This window comes from Monopterus albus, unplaced genomic scaffold (genome assembly GCF_001952655.1).
Source record: "Monopterus albus unplaced genomic scaffold, M_albus_1.0 scaffold206.1, whole genome shotgun sequence".
NCBI classification, from domain to species: Eukaryota; Metazoa; Chordata; class Actinopteri; order Synbranchiformes; family Synbranchidae; genus Monopterus; species Monopterus albus.
This window is the reverse complement of record NW_018128086.1, coordinates 643932-657741: the sequence shown is the minus strand read 5'-3', so window position 1 is coordinate 657741 and position 13810 is coordinate 643932. Positions and strand designations below refer to the sequence as shown.

The following is a 13810-nucleotide window of genomic DNA, read 5'->3' as shown; positions in this document are numbered from 1 at the left end:
GTAAATGTACTCAAGTACTGTACTTAAGGAAACAGTATTATGAGAAATGTGCTCGTCTTTCTGTCACTGTGGTTTTACACTCTGGAGTTGAAAGCCCTACAAGAAAAACTATCTATTTCCTGTCAGCTCTCATGTGCGTTCTCCTCCTGCTCCTCTAATACGCAGTAATCTGTCTGTCTGCAGTGGAGCAGGAGCGTGACCTTCTGCAGCCTCGTCCCTACTGGAAGGAGTTTCGCTTCGACCTGACCCCCCTCCCTCAGGGTGAGGCAGTGACAGCAGCAGAGTTTCGTATCTATAAGACCCTGACGATGGGCCAGAGGGCAAACCGAACACTGCACATCTCCGTCTACGAGATCCAGCGAGAAAACAGACACAGGTTTCCTCTGGTTTACATTTTCTTGAGCATTGCTTTAAACTTACATTATTACTGTCAAAGTTAAAAGATACCTTGATGATATATATAGTTTCTCCACTTATTAAATAAATAAAATATATATGTACAGTATATAAAAGCCCATCCCTCAAACAGGGCCTGAGCTTTGTGAAGCAGACTAGAGCAGAAAACTGAATCCCTGAAAAGCTGCCGGGTGTTCATCTGCAGCCAGAGCTCGGACACCTGCCGCTAGTTCAGGGTGAGAGTGAAAAAAGCATCTGTGAAGAGGAAGAAGACTGCGTCACTTAAAACTCTGAAGTAGCACAGATGTTCAGTTCTGTTAAACAGCTAAACTGTTCTGATTTTGAGCTGATCTGCTGCTCATCGTGATTCATCGTGACCAGTTTTGTACAGTCGCTTCACAACATTTTCTCAGGTGTGTGTTTGCGCCTTTGGTTTTGTGCTGCAGCCACCTGGGATCTACTTCAACCAACAGGTTGAGTAGAAGTAGAAGTGAACGATTTGTGCCTATATTTTTCACTTGAGTGCAACATTTGGCCAGTGTTTAAAAAGTGAGCCAGTTGTTCTTCCTGTCAGAGAGGCTGAGCTGGTGCTCCTGGACATGCAGTCGGTGCCTGCGGGACAGGAGGGCTGGCTGGCCTTCGACGTCACCTCGGCCTCCAACCACTGGCTCCTCCACCCCCGCAGCAACCTGGGCATACGCCTCTATGTGGAGACAGAGGAAGGTGGGTGCAGCACTGAGCTACACAAGAACCATCACAGACCTCGTTTCATTGGTTGTTATGAGAAGTTTACACCAGGCCTCTTTGAAATGTTTTATTTTAATCAGTGATACAAGTTTAACACAGCACGAGACAAAGCTGAACAGCGTCACAGTTTGTCCATATCATTGTACAGTTTCTTATCTGACCCCCCTTCTCCTCCAGACCGCTCCCTGTCTGCAGGCTGGATCGGGCTGGTGGGGCGCAGGGGTCCTCGCTCCAAGCAACCCTTCATGGTGACATTCTTCAGGGAGAGCCAAGTCCCTTGTCGGCCACCGCGAGCTGTCAAGCCCCACCCCCGCAAGAAGAAACCCAAATATGACCTCCCAGTCCCCAGCATCCACAGTGAGGTTCCAGGCACCCACACTGACTCTGATGCTTTAATTCCCCCCGGTATTTGTGTCTGACAAGGTTTTAAGTTAAGATTCCTGATGAGGACATCACTCGCCTTCAGTTAAGATATTAAAGTTTTATTTTGTGGAACCCAGCCCTGCTGATGTACTCAGTGTAAAGCCTTACACTACTGAAATTCTGGTCAAACATGTGACTGTCCTGTAGAGGACTTTCAGTTTAAAAAAAAACATCTTTCACTAATGTGATTTCAGATTAAGTGGTTGGATAAATAACAGAAAACAGTGTGTTCTGACTGAAATCGTATAAAAACGATTCAGTGACTTTGCTCTCAGTGAACGTTTTTTCTCCCCTGTTCAGATCGGAGTCCCACCAACAACGTAGGCGAGCCCTGTAAGAAACACGAGCTCTATGTCAGCTTCAGTGACCTGGGCTGGAAGGTCAGCTCTGCTTAATGCTCCAATTCTTCATCACAGCCTTTTCATCCACCTCATTTACTCTACGCTTCCATTTACACAACAGATATTCCTCAAATGTGTAAAAGTTCATAAATGTCCTATGGAGCCAGATAAGTAGTAACACAAGTTGTTCACTGAGTGTGAAGAATAAGATGCATTTACTCCAACGTTAGCACGTGTCGGAGTAACGGAGTAATGTAAAGGAGGTTTCACCGACACCTGTCCCACTGTTATCAATCGGTTTCCCTTGGTCCATCATCTTTTTGTTTACTGAGTAGAGGAGTTAATAGTTTCTTCATATTAATTTGTGTTGTAACAGTAGTGTTGTCAGTTTCTTTCTTGTAAAAGTAAAACTGTTTTTAAAAATGAGTTGCATATGACTTACATCAGTGAGCAAAATGTGAGGATGTGTGTTAAGGAATAAACAGTGGGACAGGTGTGGGCGGATTTTTTGAACAGACATCCTCATACTTTGCTCAGTGATGTGTCAGTTTTAAGTCGTGGAAACTGACAATGCTGCTGCTGTTGCAACACATTTATATGAAGGAACTTTCAGTTGGATTGAGTAAATAAAAACCGTTGACTTATTGTAGATGGACTGAGGGAAACTGGTTGATTATGGTCAATCTAATTGTTTTCATTCATTTAAAGAAATCTTCACAATTTACTCTTTGTAAAAAAAAAAGTTTGTTCGAAATCTTTAATTTCTTAACTGTTGACTCTTAAGTTAACAACAGTCATATATTTAGACAAGAAAAACGGAAACTAGAGGAAAACTGAGCTGCTGCTGGTGGGTGAGGTGCAGCAGAGAAAAGTAACACAGTAAGAATTTAGTGTGACCTGGAAAAGGTGCTGATTGAATGAACTAAAATGGTCTGTAGCTGTTCTTCTGAGGGAGACCTGGCCAGGACGGCAGCATCTTGACCCAATTCTGAGTTCTGCTCAGGTAACATTAGAAGGTGTGTACTCACCTAAAACACTGACGTCTTCCCCTTAACCAACTGGAGCAGCCTTAAATTTAAGGTGGTTTAACACATTTAATACATTGCTTTTATTTAATAGCGAGAAAAGGGAAGGTTTTAGACTTTTATCCTTTGCTCACGTCCAGATTTCACTTCTAGAGTTTGATAAACATGAGCCTATGTCTTATTGGTAGTTAATTTAATTTCATGTCAGACTGCACATTGTCAGATGAGGTGACAACTTGTGCCCTGAGTAACAAACTGTGTTTCTGTCTGCTCAGGACTGGGTACTGGCTCCCACCGGATATTCAGCGTACTACTGTGATGGAGAGTGTTTTTATCCTCTGGGCTCCTGCATGAACGCCACCAACCACGCCGTCATCCAGCAAGTGGTCAGTACTACACACAGGTTGGACACTGCTGCTCCATCCCAGGGCTGAGCTTTGCCATTAGGAAGTAGATCAAACTAACACAATGCAGTATAAAGGCCTGCTGTGTCACTAAGGAGCAGCTCTGGCGCCCCCTGCTGGAAACGTTCATTATGAACAAGTTGTACTTTTTTCTTCATTTATTTAACAGCTTTAGCTACTGTTTACTTTTCAAATTAAGATTTTACATATAACATATGATGCTTTTAAAATATAACGCACTGGTACACACTAAACTAGCAGTTCCTAATCCTTTTGACATGTGGCCCCTAACAATCTGTGGAAGAAATACTCAGTGCTCATTTCAGTGAAAGTAGCGATACCAGTGTAAAAATACTGTTACAAGTAAAAGTCCTGCATTCAAAAGGTTACAAAAGAAAAAATACAAAAGTATTGGAATCAAAATATATTTAAAGTTGCAAAATTACTAATTATGCAGAATGGCACATTTCACATTAATGTATATTAAATTAGTGAACTAAAGTTATTGTGTTCTTCACTTTAATGTTGCAGCTAATATTAACTACCAAATATGCTTTTGATTTGAAGTACTTCACATCCTGCTGGGTATCTTGTGAATTTCCCACCGAGGATCAATGAAGTCTTAGGATTATTTAGTTTATTCATCGGATTCTGAAAAGCAACTCGAGTTATCAAATACTTGTAGTGCAGTAAAAAGTACTTGCCTCTGTACTGTAGTAAAGTCTGGGTATGAAGCAGCAGAAATGAAAATACTCAAGTACAAGTTGTTAGAAGTAACTTTCCCTCTAAACTTCTCAAATGGTCTAATTTAAATAAGCGTTTAAGGCCCAGACGTCAAATTATCAGATGCTTTTAAAACATATAATTATTTGCAGGAACCATTTTTCTACAGAATGAGTACTTTTGTTACTGACACTTTTAAGTGCATTTTGATGATGAAACAACTTAATTTTGACTGCAGTACATTTACTTAGTGTATGTGAAGTATTACTACATTGTCGTGTTGGTACATAAAAACTGTATTTCGCTGTGCTGGGGCAGGTCCACCTCCTGAAGCCTGACGAGGTTCCCAAGGCGTGTTGCGCCCCCACCAAGCTCAGCCCTATCTCCGTCCTCTTCTATGATGACAACAACAACGTCATCCTCAAAAGGCATCGTAACATGGTGGTTAAGACATGCGGGTGTCTATGAGACTCAGGTTCTGCAGTCACAGGTGTCCAGTGGACGGGTCAGACACAAACTCTGCAGGAACCTTAAAAGTTGGCAAACAGCTTGGATGACAAACACACCAGAAATCTAATTGAACACATCGGCCATATGATTGACGGCTGATTTACAATCAGTGCCAACTGTCTTTAATCGGTTTTAGGAGTTAAAAGTTCACTGAGGCTTTAATGCTTTTTCTTAATTACAGCATTTTCTCAGGCTTGGCTGTTTATGTTTATAATGCTGCATATTCCAGTTATGCTCAAGGTTTTTCTGCAAAACAAAGTGAAATATCGAAGTCTGTGCCTTTAAACAAACACATCAGCATCATGAAGTTAAGGTGGATATCAGAACATTTTTCTATTGTACAGTATTTCAGGTTTTTTTGTCTTAGGAACAAAGGATGTTTTATTCTGAAACTGGCAGAATGTGACATTAGGTTTATTCTTTACAAGCAGGAAATCGACAGCAATACTGTTGTTGCAACTCGGATTTATATGAAGCAACTATTCAATTGTATCCAAATAAAATATTTAATATTATTTTGACTGATGGTAGATGGACTGAGGGAAATGTAGAGTCGTGGAAATGGTCAAATCAAATTTTTATTCTAAATCATCCTCTTTCCCAGTTGAAGTATATCTTTTTTTAAATGTCAGATTAGGAATAATCTTCATGAAGAGTACATTTACTTCAAACTTACTACAAATAGGTCTGTTAGTCTAATTGTGATGTAATCAATAACCAGAGGAGAAGACCAGTCACATTAAATAAACTGTTCAATTTATTGAAAAGGGTTAAAAAAAAAAGTACAGTGAAAGCAAATTAGTGATGAGGGAGTTACCATTTAGGCTGTTACTAAAATCTTTAATTAAAACTTCATCAGAGAACAAACTTGCTGCACCCATCGACGAGCGCAGGGCTTTGTGTTTGTGTAAGAATCTGGATAAAACCAATCAGTTGCTGTCTGATCTGACTTGAGGTATTGTTGTAAGGCGTGGAGCAACAGCACTGACAATCTTTCAAAACAGGAACTAATATTCTGCATGTTAACAGACACAAAGAGGATTTGTCTTTTCAGTGGGTTAGTGGTTGAATCACTGTGTTCCCTCTGTTCAAGTGAGAAGACGTGAAGGTGGGTGTAGTCTCAGCAGAGCCGCGTCCATGTGGAGGCGATGAAACCACTGAATGTGCCGTCAAGTCCTCTGGATGACGGCCAGCTGTTGCAGGATAAGGTCGCTCATTTTCTACATTAGCAGTATTTTAAACCTTCCCCATACAGAAACTAAAACTAACAAAGAGTTGCCTCAACTCACAGTTAGTTGACACCCATCTGTCAGTGCTGGGTGAGCCTATTCGTCTGTGCCACAGGCCTCCACTGACAGTTACAACAACTGAAAACACTGCTGCACTTAGACATATTCCTCATTATGAAACAAGACCCTGATATTTAAGACTATCCAGAGATCTTGTGCAAGGCCCCTAGACTCTTGCTTACTTCAGATGTTGTGAAAAGTTATATCAAGGTCTTGTTATGTAATGAGGAAAATGTCTAAGTGCAGCAGTGTGTTTCCCTGATGTGTTTTCAATCATTGCTGAAGAACAATGGGGGTCTATGGCACAGATGAATAAACTAATCCAGGACTGACGGACAGTGACTGTTGATTTTAGTCTCTGTGGGGAGAAGGGCTGGCCAAACCCGGCCCCTGCTTGTTTTCCAACTATCCCTGCCCTACCCACAGTGGATTACCTGGATCGGGTGTGTTCAGTCAGCCAGAAGCTGAAAGATACCATCTTAGATGAAGGTGGAGTGAGGAAAGATGAAGTGAATTGGTATCCTCCAGCTTCTGACTGACGCTGAACACACCTGATCCAGGTAAGAAGAAGTGTGTAGGGCAGCCCTTGGACACTGGGATGTAGTATTTAAAATACTGTTACTACAGAAAATTACCTGCCACAACTTCAAAAACACTTTAGGTTTTACTTCCTATTGTAGTTTCTCTAGACATTGTAATTCATTAGCCGCAACACTTTAGTGGTCCTGCTGCTTTCGGGGTCAGGTAGCTGTATACAATAAATACAAGACATGGCTGCTGGTGGACTACTGCATTATAGTTCTCTCTTACACAACAAACAGGTACACAGCACGTACACCCACCCCCCTCCCTCCATCCCAACCCGTTGTCCATGAATACTGACAGGCCCCAGAGTTCATCAGCAACAACCTCCAGGCTCCGTGGTCCAGCGTTTAGTCCGTGGTCGTCGTGCATCTGTAAGCAAAAGTTTGAGTTTGTTAGACAACAAATAGCGACCAACTGATTTTCCAAAAACCCTTTTATAACCAGCTGCTTCTGATTGCAGTGTTTCCTCTACCATTATATCAGGGGGGGGGGCACCCTGCCCCCCTTGAAGGTCAAGTAAATTTTATTTTCTATATAGTGTCAGATCACACCAGAAGTCATTTAAGGTTACCTTTCCTGTAGAACAGGTCTATACCTTGTTCTCCTTTGCTTTCTGTATGCCACACAGGGGAGTTCTGCCCTGCTGCAATGACATGCTGTCGTGTAAATAAGATAAGGCTATTTAGTTTAATAAAAGACCAAGGTATAGATAGACCCGTTCTAGAGGAAAGGTAACCTTAAATGACTTCTGTTGTGATCTAGCACTACACAGAAAATAAAATAGAAAATAATCCCCCTTAGCAGGAGATAGATGCCTTGCATCAAGCAAGGTGGTGTATGCAATTAAGGGCAGCCAGGAGTGTAGTGAGTTGTACATTCACCAATGTACACGTGTGGGTTCAAAGACAAGTAACGACTCTCACCGATACCAGACCCTAATGACTCGGTCGTTAGAGGACATTGTTGGCTATCGAAGGACTGAAACACCACACAGGGGGATAAATACCTCCTGCTCACCACCAGTTGGACAGAACTGATAAAACCTCTTGGATGAGAGGTCAAAGGTCTTCTACCTAAAACTATGCCCAGATGATTTCTTCTACTTTTTTTCAGCAGGTAGGTAGGTAGGTAGTTTATTGGTAATTAAACTACCAAACTAACACGAGTTGGTAGTTTGTTTGTTGGTAATGTCACCTTGGGGGTTTGTGTGAATGTTGGTCCTATGAAGTTTATCTCTGCCAAAACATGTGAGAGTGCACAAACCTCAGTTTGCAAATCGGCAATTGAAAGCACATAGTCAGATCTGTAAGTGTAATCTCAGTCATGTGTGCGCTTGTTTCTCAGTCTGCAAGTAGAGTAATGCTCTAAATGTGGTTTGTACTCCCTCAAATGGGATTTACTTTCACAAGTAGGGCTGATAACCACCGCACTATACACCGGCTGTATAGGGACACATTTCAAACTTTTACTGGTCTCCGTTTCTCACATACACTACTGGTTAAAGACCAGCTTAGCAAGGAAAAGGGGCACACAGTGGACACTGACCATGCCCTGACAGAGAATCAAACCCCAATCTGCCATACCAAAGCCAGTGGTGTTAACCACTTAGCTATCCTCTCACTGTACAGGGACACATTTAGAACATTTACTGGTTAATGCAGCTTAGCAAAGAAAAGGGGGTGTTTGGTTTGGTCGAAGGCAACTCCCTGCTAAAGGCCCACACTGATACTGTGCCCTGCCAAAGAATCAAACCCATTTGAGTGCACAAATCAGATTTTGAGAATCTAAAGAGCACTAGAGACAGACTTACCCTGGTTCAGGTCCAGTCAGCAGTCCTTTATGCCTGAACGTCTGCCAGCTCCGGAGGCATGGGGGATTTGGGGTGTTTGCTCTCAAAGTGCTGCTTGAAAGTCTTGGGGTCAGGCATCTGTGTCTGAAATACAAAGGAGAATTGATGTATGAGATTCAAGATTTTATTTGCCATTTATGCATAAACAGTCTAGGCATATAGGAATTCTTGTGCAGCTCTCCTTTGGCTTTTGACTCCTTACCTGATTCCAGAGAGAACACTTTGTCGCCCTTATGTAACTTTTTATTTTAAGACTAAGTATTAAAACACAATACACAAGTCTATTGTGTCTTCTGAAAACACAATCTTCAACAGCCACACTGAGCAACACGTGGGATGCAACTTTACAAAAACAGATCTAATTCATTTTGCAGATCTGACATCTCTGTATAACACAGCAGCACAAACTACAGCCTCCATAATGTTCACACAGGTGAAACAACACCCGATAACAGTTCGAATACACACTGAACATTTTCGCCTTCATGAAGGAGGATTTACTGCAGGACTGTTGGATTAGACTCACTTACCTAAAACACTGAGTGTACCTCACATTACTGAGCAACACAACCAAGGTGAACCAGCCTACACAATCCTGAGTCAACAGACCTGGAAAAAGCAATCTACAGGAGCAACGGCAAGTCTTTAAATATCCATCTACCAGCCAACATCTTGAAGTAAGAACTTGTGGCATGTTTGATAGCGAGTGCTCAGCCTGCCACCGCTGTGATACTGTAACCTGTAGCAGTGCAACAACCAGTTCACCTTCAGGTAAAAACACTAAGGTGCTTTGTAAAACATGAGCTGCAGCACAGTCACCAGCAGGGAGCAAACACAGGCCAAAGAAACTATGGGTGAGGACAGGGTCAATGAAAGTCACAAACTTCAACACTTTAGATCAACATAATGCCCATGGTTTGATAGTTCATTACTGAAGCTTCCACCAGTCTAGCCGTCTGATAAGTGGTTGATAATCACACCTGTGGTCAACACGATTAGAAGCTGCTACATAATTAAGTTATATCTTTTGTTGCACAAAACAAACTGCTGTTTTACTGCACAGAGTGATATACAAAGGTACAGATGGCCTCACTTCTCACCAAAGAAAGTACTTTAAAAGATTTGACAAGCACATTCAGAACTGAAATTTCAGTGCAATAAAACACTGCCACAGCCCTGGTGTAGAAAACCTGTCTGATTGATGTAGAGCTGGTGTTCACATCCTGTACTCACCCGGCACACGGGGCACGTGTGGACCAGAGCAGCCTTAGCTGCAGTCTTCTGGTCAGCGCCCTGAGATTTCTTCTTCTCTGCTGCCTTCTTGGCATTCTTCTGCTGGGACTGAATCTTCTGCTGCCCACGAGCCATGGCCCTCAGCTTCGACCTGCAATAATAAACAAGACAAGTGGTTATCTATTTTTTCTACGTTCACAGCCCCAGTCTAATGTTTCCTTGCAAAACTAATGCAGGAATCTAAATATGTGTTACTTTTACCTGCAACAGACAAGTCTGTCAATAATATGATGGGGCCATGAACCATGAGCCTCTCCCTCATTTCCTGTCACCTCTCTACTGTTGTAAAAGGCTTAAAATGCCCCAAACTAAATGTGATTGGCTTCCTGTGATGTTAATATGATACAACAGCCACAATCTCACACAAAATATGACCTAAGTGTATATATACATCTTGCAGAGTGGAGGCTGTTGTACAGGAGCAGACTAATGCCCATGTTTTAGGGATGAGATACTGAAATAGCACATAATATAATGTCCATATAGTGTAGACTTTCTGCTTCAACACATGACAAAGAAAAGCATCAAATTCTCTCATTTTGAAAAGTTAAAGAATGAAATTACTTCACAAAATGGCTGAAGCAATTGTTTTATTATCAACATAATTCAGACTGAAAACGACCTGTACAATTTGATATGACTTCCTCTACTTTCGGCTGTTCCTGTTAGGGGTTGCCACAGCGAATCATCTGTTTCCACCTAACTCTATCCTCGGCATCTTAACTTCATGTCCTCTTTTAGCACATCCATATATCTCCTCTTTGGCCTTCCTCTTGACCTCTTGCCTGGCAGCTCCATCTCCAACATCCTTCTACCAATATAACCACTATCCCTCCTCTGCACATGTCCAAACCATCTCCATGTCATCCGCAAACATCATTGTCCAGGAAGATTCCTGTCTGACCTCATCTGTCAACCTGTCCATCACCATAGCAAACAAGAGGGCACTCAAAGCTAATCCTTGATGTAGCCCCACCTCCACCTTGAACTCCTCTGTCTGACCTACAGCACATCTCACTGCTGTCGTACTCCTCTCATACATGTCCTGAACTACTCTGACGTACTTCTCTGTCACTCCTGACATCCTCATACAGTACCATAGCTCCTTTCTCGGCACTCTGTCGTACACTTTCTCTAAATCCACAAAGAGACAATGCAGCTTCTTCTGACCATCTCTATACTTCTCCATTAACATTCTCAGAGCAAAAATGGCATCAGCAGTGCTCTTTCTGGTCATGAAGCCGTACTGCTGCTCACAGATATCCACTTCTACAGTTTGATAGGACTACCTGCTTCAAATGAAAGCTACAAACTAAATATCAGCAGTGATAGCATGGGTTAAGATTTATTTACCAATTGCTTTACTTAACCAACATTTATACCACAATTTACCAGCTGTGTACAACACTAGAGTCATGGCCAAAAGTTTTGAGAATGACAAAGTCACAAAGTCTGCTGCCTCAGTCATTATGATGCAATTTGCATATAATCCAGTGTTATGAAGAGTGATCAGATGAATTGCAATTAATTGCAAAGTCCTTCTCTCCCATGAAAATGAACTTAATCCCCCCAAAAAAACAATTTCCACAGCATTTTAATACTGCCACAAAAGGACCAGCTGACATCTTGTCAGTGATTCTCTTGTTAACATAGGTGAGAGTGTTGATGAGGACAAGGCTAGAGATCACTCTGTCATGCTGACTGAGTTAGAATAACAGACTGGAAGCTTTAAAGGGAGGGATGGCGCTTGAAATCATTGTCCTTCCTCTGTTAACCATGGTTACCTGAAAGGAAACATGTGCATCCATCATTTCTTTGCACAAAAAGGGATTCACAGGCAAAGGTTATCGCTGATAGAAAGATTGCACCTAAATCAAGTGTTTATTGGAGCATCAAGAAGTTCAAGGAAAGAGGTTCAATTGTGGTGAAGAAGGCTTCAGGGTGCCCAAGAAAGTCCAGCAAGCACCAGGACCATCTCAAAGTTGATTCAGCTGCGGAATCAGGGCACCAGCAGTGCAGAGCTTGCTCAGGAATGGCAGCAGGCAGGTGTGAGTGCATCTGCATGCTCAGTGAGGCGAAGACTTTTGGAGGATGGACTGGTGTCAAGAAGGGCAGCAGAGAAGTCACTTATTTCCAGGAAAAACATCAGGGACAGACTGATATTCTGCAAAAGGTACAGGGATTGGACTGCTGAGGACTGGGGTAAAGTCATTTTCTCTGATGAATCCCCTTTCTGATTGTTTGGGGCATCCAGAAAAAAAGCTTGTCCGGAGAAGAAAAGGTGAGCATCACCATCAGTCAGTGTGTCATGCCAACAGTAACGCAACCTGAGACCATTCATGTGTTGGGTTGCTTCTCTGCCAAGGGAGTGGGTTAACTCACAATTTTGCCAAGAACACAGCCACGAATAAAGAATGGTACAAAAACATCCTCCAAACACAACTTCTCCCAAACACCCAAGAGCAGTTTGGTGACAAACAATGCCTTTTCCAACATGATTGAGCACCTGAAAGAGTGGTAACTAAGTGGCTTTGGGAACAAAACATTGAAATTTTGGGTCCATGGCCAGGAAACTCTCCAGACCTTAATCCAGTTGAGAACTTGTGGTCAATCCTCAAGAGGTGGGTGGACAAACAAAAACCCACAAATTCTGACAAACTCCAAGCATTGATTATGCAAGAATGAGCTGCCATCAGTCAGGATGTGGCCCAGAAGTTGATTGACAGCCTGGCAGGGCAAACTGCAAAGGTCTTGAAAAAGAAGGGTCAACACTGCAAATATGGACTCTGCATAAACTTAATGTAATTGTCAATAAAAGCCTTTGTCACTTAAGAAATGCTTGTAATTCTACTTCAGTATACCATAGTAACATCTGACAAAAAGATCTAAAAACATTAATATTTGTCATCCTCAAAACTTTAGGCCACGGCTGTAATACCCAATATCGATCAATCATTAAACACGGACATGGATAAAGAGGAAATAAGGGCTGGGTAGATTAAGGCTAAACAATATAAAAACAATTTAACCATTACTTATGTTAGAGTTTTGGTTCTTGTTACCATTGCTAACTCTGAGAGACGAGACAGTCCAAGTAACTGCAAAACAGTGCTGATTTATTCAAAGGATCACAGGTAAAATTAACATTACACGCTCAGGTATCTTGCACCTCCAACCTGCACGCAGGCAGATGTAAGATGAAAGACCCTGAACCCACCAGGCCTATACATTATATCCCTTCAGTTGGGCTAGCCCCATACTACACAGAAACGTCAACCAAGACGTCTCTGTTACCAGCTTTGCAGCTGGTCATAGCAGTAGTCAAAACATGAAGCAAATCAATGTGTGTGTCTGTTGATTAAGTGGTGTGTAACTAAAAACATTCTCACAGACTTCTAGTAACATGTCGTGATATTAAACATAAGAACATATTATGGCTAAGGCTACAGTTATACACATCATAATAATAATATTAAACACCCTGTCTGCTGACAGTCATCAACTCTTCTCTCTAGTTATCCTTGACCAGATGTACCCTGTAGAAACTCATAAGCATGCCTAAGCATTTAACAGTCTAACTAGACATCCTATCTCCACTAAACATTTCTAATACATAAAGTATCTATCCAATTTCTATCTGACTAAAAATATCTAACACTTATCAATTTTCATATCAGCATTCTATCAAAAGTGCTATAATTTTTCCATCCACCTTCAGCCAAAATCTCATACAACACATTTTATACTTTTATTAGATTCGAAAAAATAGAAATTTGTAAACTAGTCGATATTTCAAGAGTATTTTTTTACATGCAGAATATCTTCTATAAATTGTTGATCATACTAATCGACATCACAAATCTCAAGTTATTTCTCAGCAGATTCAGATTAAAAACAACCAGTTTAGTAAAATCATAAACCAAACCGAGTTTCACCAACCGGAGCCGTCTTGCTAACATTGTCACCTTAGCTAGCAAGGGAAGCTAAGATTACACGCAACTCCGAAATTCTACACGATATATAGTTGTTGGAGTACAAACAACACTGTTTCTGATACACACCACTGTTATCTAACAGCAAATAAATCTGCAACTGTTAATAATAGAACATATTTACGTTTTAAAGCCAATTTACCTTAGACGTTCGCCTCTCTCTTCGCTCCTTTTGTCGTTTACTTTTTTTTTGAAGGCCAGAGGAAAATTCAAAGAAGGATTTAAACCGTAAC

At 41.5% G+C, this 13810-nt stretch overlaps 2 protein-coding genes across 2 annotated transcripts in view; one reads left to right on the top strand and one right to left on the bottom strand.

Moving 5' to 3' along the window:
• Positions 1-5041, top strand: part of bmp8a (bone morphogenetic protein 8a) — an 8814-nt gene extending 3773 nt beyond the window's left edge. The window contains exons 3-8 of the mRNA XM_020618514.1: positions 184-376; positions 971-1119; positions 1321-1500; positions 1867-1946; positions 3208-3318; positions 4378-5041. Coding sequence (XP_020474170.1) covers positions 184-376; positions 971-1119; positions 1321-1500; positions 1867-1946; positions 3208-3318; positions 4378-4527 — 863 coding nt within the window. The 3' untranslated portion in view covers positions 4528-5041. The remainder of the gene's footprint in view (positions 1-183; positions 377-970; positions 1120-1320; positions 1501-1866; positions 1947-3207; positions 3319-4377) is intronic.
• A 1435-nt stretch (positions 5042-6476) lies between these two features.
• Positions 6477-13777, bottom strand: zgc:91910 (Zinc finger protein 706-like). The gene is made up of 4 exons (XM_020618513.1): positions 13720-13777; positions 9526-9676; positions 8254-8376; positions 6477-6812 (listed from the first exon to the last, which is right to left on the bottom strand). Exons 2-3 carry the CDS (start codon positions 9658-9660, stop codon positions 8281-8283), a joined length of 231 nt encoding a protein of 76 aa, XP_020474169.1. The 5' UTR covers positions 9661-9676; positions 13720-13777; the 3' UTR covers positions 6477-6812; positions 8254-8280.
• Between the last annotated feature and the right edge of the window lie 33 nt (positions 13778-13810).